Below are 8,814 nucleotides of genomic sequence, written 5' to 3' on the forward strand. Positions count from 1 at the left end.
TCGAAAAGAACAGAAATGTTAAAGTCAGAAATAAATTTTAAACATGGTCGACCTATCAAAGATAATTCACAATATTAAACCTTCAACTTGTCTCCAAATAGTAAGTTTACTAAAAGCTTTTCAATAGCGTGAGGTAATGTAACTTTTCAGTTACTTCTCACCGGATATGTAGCTTGTTCATGCGCTCTGGCTATGCTTCATGTAAATGCGTGTCTTGTATTCATGTTTCATGTGGATAATGTAACTGCACTCCCAGTCCCGTCTGCTTGTGGACTCGCTTTCACTGAATTGCAGTGTGGAGTAACTCTGAGATTGATCTTCAATCCCCAGCGAGGTCAGGACAGCCCTTCACCCCCTGCAAACCTGCTGCATTAAAGAGGCCTGTTGCCAGTAAGCTGCTGCTATTTATATTTGCCAGGAATAACTTAGTTCTATTTTATTTTAATTAGCCAAGTTTCCAATAATTAGCCTGTTTGCCAGGAATAGCTCCTAAATAGTGATCTGCAGCCGTGGAAAGAAAGCTTGGTCTTGTTTTGAGGTCTCGCTGGAATTTGATTTTATTTCAGGGGATAGTTACTGAAAAGTATTCATTTTAGTGTTGAACGGGTTTGTTTCTTAATCACTGAGCATTTCATGTGATTGACTAATGGGAAGTGCTTGTCCTGACAGACGGAACATTGCGTGGTTAAAATATTTCCAGATTTCTTCCCTGCCTTGCGGTTTTGAAAGAACCACATACTTGATCTCTGCACCTTGCAAGGGTAAAGAAAGCTGTCAGTTTGCATCCCGATTTCACATCTGCACTTCCTGTTGTTTCCCAGCAGGGTCAAAGCTTGGGGGTCATTGGGGGAAGCAGCTGGCTGGGTGGACCGCGCAGAGGACATGTTGCAGAGGGCTAGCTTCATATCACTGAAACGTTTCAGATGCCGATTGATTTTGGAGACATGCATTTCCTATTTCGTTGCCCCCAGTTTACGGAGCTGTGTGCGTATTCTCCCATTCCCAGCGTCTGTGTGGTTCCAGCCAGGGCAGGTGTGTTTAATAAACTCAGTGAGTACGATACAGACAATGTAACTCACATACTGCACCCGAACGCCACAGGACTGACTCTGAGGTTAGTGCTGAGCAGGGTAGTGTGAGACCAGCTGCACAGGCTCAGCCCCCCTGACCTCTGCCTTTCATTCCTCTGTGTCTGTTTCTCTCCCTCTCTCTGCAGTACAGAGACATGCTGCAGGTACACACTGGACAGTGGATTGATTTAAGCATGCTAGTTGTGAAATGGAAGGTTTTCATGTGAGAAGAGAGAAGAGATTTATTCTGTTTCAAATCCCAGAGGGTGAAGCAATGCTGCAGCCCTGACCTTTGGCAGTATGATAAATATGCTGCTTCTATTTAGGAAAAGTAATTTTACTGTTGTGGCACCGTAAAGATGCAAGTAAAATAAAAATGATTATTGCTGTAATCATTACTGAAATTAGGGTACTATATAACCTAATGAATGATGATAGATAGATAGATAGATAGATAGATAGATAGATAGATAGATAGATAGATAGATAGATAGATAGATAGATAGATAGATAGATAGATAGATAGATAGATAGATAGATAGATAGATAGATAGATAGATAGATAGATAGATAGATAGATCAGAGCGATAGATAGATAGATAGATAGATCAGAGCTCTACATTTCCAGTGCTGGAGGAAATGTATTAAACCTTTAAGATACATGGGACAGACGTATCCCACAAATAAAAGGGATGCAGACTTCCCTATTTTTGCAATGAGGTGCACGAATCAACAGGGTTTGAAATGTGCTGACAGGGTGCATCCGGTCATTCGAATGGTCCGCTTCCTCCTCGTGATGCTCGAGTCGCTCTCAAATATATTTGAAGAAGAAACCTTTTGAAGCGCTCAATTCCTCACGTGCTTCAGGGGTTAAAGTATGTGTAATCTGAAGTGACGAGACCCCCGTGGTGGAAGGTGAATGCGTGCTGCGATTCAGATGGGCTTGGAGACAGAGGCTGAGGTGCTTCTCCGTTGGTGTTCTCTATATGGTGATGTGTGTCTCTGTGGTTGAGTTCAGTTTGCTGTTCTTAACTATCCAGACACAGCACAGGGTTTGTACTGACTGTGCAGCATGGGTGATTTATTACAGCAGCACAGACAGACCCTTCATCTCTGCTCACTTATAAAAATAGCATGTTATTCATGAAAAAGATCACACTGGCACTGCAGGGGACTTCCGGTTTGTTCATATATATTTTATTTCATTGCTTTCATGGCACAGATATACTAGAACTGAAGTTACTGCTCATACGGGTGAATGACACACATATTCACAAGCTGCCTGATGCACGCCCCCCTCCAGGTACACCAGAGCTGGGACTGAAATACAGCTACCATTGAGGCTTCAGGAAAACCTTTTTTTTCTGATTCTGAATTACTAAAAATGTCTTTTGTTTTGTTTTATGAGTAGGCTGCCCAAAATTAATTTCATCCAAGAATGTGTTATTTTAATTAAGAAGTTAATAACCAAGAGTGATAGAAAAATGAAAGGACAGGAAAAACCACATGCCTGGAATGTGCAGGTCTACCCACAGATAAACAAAACACAAGGGAACTCAATTATACAGGGGTCCTCGATGATGGGTTCAATCAAAACCTATTCTTGCTCATATGCTTCAGGAAACAAGTCAACGGGTTTCTTATTAAAGGAAACCACAAAAGCTCTTCAAAGGAGCATTATTATTGGCAATGCGCTCAGTGTAATATTATTCCGATTCCAATGAGGCTAACACTGTGTGTTCTTTAATAAAAACAAACGAAATTACAGATATTGCAAAATAAATGTTAAAATATTTCTATACAAAACTACAAAGCTCCTTTAGTCTGCGGAACCTCAATCGAAACTAAAATAATATATATAATGCAATGATTACAGAGTGCTAATAAATACATGTCCAATAAACACCGCATTTAAACCGTCCCTATGGTCAGCAGCCTTCCAGTCTATTAGATGCTCAGTGTGTAGAACGAGAGAGATCACGCCATCCTTTGTAAAGGACCGCTGACTGGGGCTTTAGAATCCGCTTCCTATCAGCACTGCCCCCCGTCCCTGTGCTGAAGATCTTGTGGTGCTCTGCTGTGGAAGTAACAGGTGTCGTTGCTTCTGGTGCCCAATCACTTCCAATAAGACCACGCGACCCACAGCTGAGAGGCACAACATTTTCTTCGCAATCGAGAAGGGGGCCAGCGCTAAAGTTGCACAAAAGAATAACTTGCTATTGATGGCAACCATACAGGCTACGGCATGTGAGTAAGTGAAAGCAGCCTGTCTTTGGAGCCCTGGTGTTCTGAATCGATGCCCTGGTGCTCTGAATCGATGCCCTGGTGCTCTGAATCGATGCCCTGGTGCTCTGAATCGATGCCCTGGTGTTCAGAATCGATGCCCTGGTGTTTTACACAGTACCTTCCCTCTCCTAGGCTGTGCTGGAGACGGTCCAGCCTCGCTCCAGTATCGGAAGGAAATACTAACCAGGGCACACTCTAAAAAGGGCCGCTTCCTATTGGAAAAACAAACAGGGCTGCTTAACTACTACATTAAAACATATTCAATAAAATTAACGCATCATTTAAAAACGTGTAGCAAATAAAAAAGGGGGCCCTTTTTAGGACAGCCTCCCTTGCTAAACTGTGAGTTAATGTTGAGCCGGCAGCTCTCTGCCAGCACTGCACAGGTCTGAGGCACAGCGAGAGCCCCTCTGCTCCTGAGCTCCAGAAGGACCCCCACACTGGGGGCCTCACTCCGGGGGGCTCAGACAGACTGGCTCCTGGACAGCTCTGACACCTTGATGTGCACAAAGAGAGACGCTGGGGAGATGGGGACACCATCCGCAGAGAGCAGGTGAATGTGCCGGTACCCTGGAAATACAATATAATGAGACAGCATTCAATACAGTGCAATACACAACAATGACACAGCATTCAATACAGAACAATGAGACAGGATTCAATAAAGATCAATGAGACAGCATTCAATACAGATCAACAAGACAGCATTCAATACAGATCAACGAGACAGCATTCAATACAGATCAATGAGACAGCGCAGTGAGTGGGAGTAGTGGCTGAAAGGGCAGGCAGTGTGGTAGTGCAGAGTGGTCGGGTACCAGGCACAGGTGACAGGCAGAAAAGCCACTTGCTCTGTGTCTGTAGGGTGCAGGGCAGAGTTGTGGGGTATGGTAGAGAGTTGTGGGGTGCAGTGCAGAGTTGTGGGGTATGGTAGAGAGTTGTGGGGAGCAGTGCAGAGTTGTGGGGTGCAGCGCAGAGTTGTGGGGTATGGTAGAGAGTTGTGGGGAGCAGTGCAGAGTTGTGGGGTGCAGCGCAGAGTTGGGGGGTATGGTAGAGAGTTGTGGGGTGCAGTGCAGAGTTGTGGGGTGCAGTGTGGTGGGGTACCTTGGCGCAGGCTGGTGAAGGGCAGGGTGAACTGTCCCACGAAGTCATTGCTGGAGGTGGTGTCGTGGTCCTCCACTACAAACCGGACCAGCGCCAGCTCCGGGACCCCCACGTCGAACACCAGGGTGTGGTTCCACTGTGGGTTGAACCCTGCGCACAGAGAGGGGGTTAGAGATCAGAGAGCAGGATCACAGCCACTCACAGAGAAGAGAGAAGAGTCACTTTCCTTTTAACTTGTGACTCTGTCTGCAGGTCGGATATTAGCCTATACTTTTATACTTGTAACACAAGATAATGTAAAATCCATCGCATTGAAACACTTTTTATTTTATGGTTGGAATTTCATACAATGATTTTGTCATTACAATCTCAACACTGTGCCTGCTGCATGGCTGTACAGTTTGAGAGTAAATCTGTCTTGATCCGTGCTGAGAACACTGTGTGTGTGTGTGTGTGTGTGTGTGTCTGATTGTGTGTGTGTCTCAGTGTGTGTGTGTGTGGGGGGACTGCACCATTGTTGTTGATGTGGGGGGTCTCAGCGCGGGCGTTGTCGGCGGGCAACCCGTGCAGCTCCACCCTCACCAGTGGGTCCACGATGGAGTTCGGCCTCTCCGGATTCAGCTTGGGCAGCTGCTGGGCTGAGATTACCTGGAGAAAGAAGGGGGAGTAGAGGGCTTACTGACTGAGGAGAGAGAAGGGGGGAGTAGAGGACTTACTTACTGACTGAAGAGAGAGAGAGGGGAGAGGGCTCACTGAGCGATGACAGAGAGGGGGAAAGGAAGAGAGAGGGAGGGAGAAATGGGAACAGATATTACTGGGAAGGCAGGACATGTAGATACCTGTCATCACAGCATGACAGACACAATTCACCTGAATAGGGAGGAGAGGTGAGAGTGAGAAGGGGGGTTACTGTCACAGCCTGAGAGACCTTCGGGTTGTATTTGTTACCGTTGTGTTGGCTGTAACTGCTTTTGAAAAGCTGAATTGTCTTGTCCTATCAAAGCCCATTTGACAGGACATTTGCACAGGAATCGATGGGACTGGCCTCTCATTAAAGGAGTGCTAACAAGGGCTTCTTTAAAGTCACCTGTGTTCCCTCTTGCAACATTCTAACTCCTGGCCCTTTAAAGGAGCGTAACCGAAGCTTCCACATCTTGGCACCTCTGATTTGAACCTTTGACCTGCAGCGCTGTTACCGTGATGGTCAGGGTCTTGGCTTGGTAGCCCTGTCCACGGGTGGGATGCTCAGGGTCGAAAATGGAGTCGGCGCTGCGCAGGAAGGCTGGTTTCAGGGTGTAGCCGCAGCGTCCGTTCTGCAGGAAGCGCCCCTGATTCAGGGCCATCGCCTCTCCGGGGGTCTGGAAATTGAGTGCCACTGCGGAGGACATGAACCATATGACCACAGACCTCCCCAACCAGTCACACCGCCACACAGACAGACCACATTCACACTGTCACACAGTCACACCGTCAAACATTCAGACCACAGTTACACCGTCACACAGACAGACCACCATCACACTGTCACACAGACATACCACAGCCACACCATCACACAGACAGACCACAGTCACACCGTCACACAGATAGACCACAGTCACACTGTCTCACAGTCACACCGTCAGACCACAGTCACACCGTCACACAGACAGACACACCGTCACACAGTCAGACCACAGTCACACCGTCACACAGACAGACCACAGTCACACTGTCACACAGTCACACCATCACACAGACAGACCACAGTCACACAGACAGACCACAGTCACACTGTCACACAGTCACACCGTCAAACAGTCAGACCACAGTCACACCGTCACACAGACAGACCACCGTCACACAGTCAGACCACAGTCACACCGTCACACAGACAGACCACAGTCACACTGTCACACCGTCACACAGACAGACCACCGTCACACTTTCACAGTCACACCGTCACACAGTCAGACCACAGTCACACCGTCACACAGACAGACCACCATCACACACACAGACCACAGTCACACCGTCACACAGACAGTCCACCGTCACACAGTCACACCGTCACACAGACAGACCACCGTCACAGTCATACCACAGTCACACCGTCACACAGTCACACCGTCACACAGTCAGACCACAGTCACACCGTCACACAGACAGACACACCGTCACACAGTCAGACCACAGTCACACTGTCACACAGACAGACCACAGTCACACCATCACACAGACAGACCACAGTCACAATGTCACAGTCACACCATCACAGACACACCGTCAAACAGACAGACCACAGTCACACTGTCACACAGACACACTCACACAGTCAGACCACAGTCACACCATCACACAGACAGACCACAGTCACACTGTCACACAGTCAGACCACAGCCACACCGTCAGACCACAGTCACACAGACAGACCACAGTCACATAGTAACACAGTCACACCATCACACAGACAGACCACTGTCACACAGTCACACCATCACAGACAGACCACAGTCACACTGTCACACAGTCACACTGTCACAGACAGACCACAGTCACACCGTCACACAGACAGACCACAGTAACACTGTCACACAGTCACACCGTCACACAGACAGACCACAGTCAAACCGTCACACAGTCACATTGTCACACAGACAGACCACAGTCACATTGTCACACAGACGGACCACAGTCACACAGTAACACAGTCACACAGACAGACCACAGTCACACTGTCACACAGTAACACAGTCACACCGTCACACAGACAGACCACAGTCAAACCGTCACACAGTCACATTGTCACACAGACAGACCACAGTAACACAGTCACATTGTCACACAGACGGACCACAGTCACACAGTAACACAGTCACACTGTCACACAGACAGACCACAGTCACACAGACACACAGTCACACTGTCACACTGTCACACAGACACACAGTCACACAGACACGTTCGGGGCGTGTAGTGCGTTCGGCTGTACTGACCGATCTGACAGCCTGCGTTCCACATCTCCTGGGGGCTGTAGTTGGAGGAGTGAGCGCGCAGACCCGAGGGGTAGATCCGGCTCAGCTGCCGAGCGTTGTGACGAACAAATGAGTTTCCTGAGAGGGAGAGAGGGAGAGAGAGAGAATAGCAGTGAATTATATTCATCACTGTCTCCTCCCCCATTCAATCACTGCCATGCTCTTCTATACACACCCACTCTTGAGAACAAGTCTGCCAGCCCCCCTCCCCCCTCGTACCAAAGTCTCGGATGAGGCGGCGTGCTTTGCCCTCAGAGAATGATGACATCTCATTGGCTGGCTGCTGGGAGGCGTGGTCGAAGCCACGGAAACGCACACTGCGGCACAACAAAACGAGATCAGAGAGTTCTGGAGCAAAGCTCGACGAGCAGCTCTGAGAGAGAGAGAGAGAGACACCATTAATACAGACAGAGAACACCATCACACACACACACACACAGAACACCACCACACACACAGACACACACACAGACAGAGAACACCATCACACACACACACACTCACACAGAACACCATCACACACACAGACAGAGAACACCATCACACACACACACTCACACAGAACACCATCACACACACAGACACACACACAGAGAACACCATCACACACACACACACACAGAACACCACCACACACACAGACAGAGAACACCATCACACACACACACTCACACAGAACACCATCACACACACAGACACACACACAGAGAACACCATCACACACACACACACACAGAACACCACCACACACACAGACACACACACAGACAGAGAACACCATCACACACAGACACACTCACACAGAACACCATCACACACACAGACACACACAGACAGAGAACACCATCACACACACACAGACAGAACACCATCACACACACACACGCACAGACACAGAACACCATCACACACAGAGAACACCATCACACACACACACACATACAGAAAACCATCACACACACAGAACACCATCACACACACACACACACAGAGAACACCATCACACACACACACTCACACAGAGAACACCATCACACACACACACACACACGCACACACACAGAACACCATCACACACACACACACACAGAACACCATCACACACACACACACACACAGAGAACACCATCACACACACAAACACACACACAGAGCACCATCTCCTTTGCTAATTAAGCCAACTACTTCCCCTATTGACTGACATGCTTTCAGCCAGTAGCATGCTTTGACCCAAAAGACACTGCTGAGGGGAAGTGACCCAGGAAGTTCAAGTAAGGACAGCTTTCTTTAACCTTTTTTTTTAATGAAAATCTTTGTGTTTCTTTCAAAACTGCACATTG

The 8,814-nt window shown here is 47.9% G+C and overlaps 1 protein-coding gene across 2 annotated transcripts in view; it reads right to left on the minus strand.

Moving 5' to 3' along the window:
- Positions 1-2,251: 2,251 nt before the first annotated feature.
- Positions 2,252-8,814, minus strand: part of LOC117435054 (1-phosphatidylinositol 4,5-bisphosphate phosphodiesterase delta-3-A) — a 44,065-nt gene continuing 37,502 nt past the window's right edge. The window contains exons 10-15 of one of the 2 annotated variants that reach the window (XM_059002801.1): positions 7,694-7,847; positions 7,436-7,552; positions 5,657-5,835; positions 4,973-5,108; positions 4,461-4,610; positions 2,252-3,926 (exon numbers count right to left, since the gene is read on the minus strand). In XM_059002801.1, the coding sequence (XP_058858784.1) occupies positions 3,820-3,926; positions 4,461-4,610; positions 4,973-5,108; positions 5,657-5,835; positions 7,436-7,552; positions 7,694-7,847 (843 nt within the window). In that variant the 3' untranslated portion in view covers positions 2,252-3,819. Of the gene's footprint in view, positions 3,927-4,460; positions 4,611-4,972; positions 5,109-5,547; positions 5,836-7,435; positions 7,553-7,693; positions 7,848-8,814 lie in introns of those variants that run through there. The other variant, XM_059002802.1, reaches the window with a different exon arrangement.

Source organism: Acipenser ruthenus, chromosome 28 (assembly GCF_902713425.1).
Source record: "Acipenser ruthenus chromosome 28, fAciRut3.2 maternal haplotype, whole genome shotgun sequence".
NCBI lineage: Eukaryota > Metazoa > Chordata > Actinopteri > Acipenseriformes > Acipenseridae > Acipenser > Acipenser ruthenus.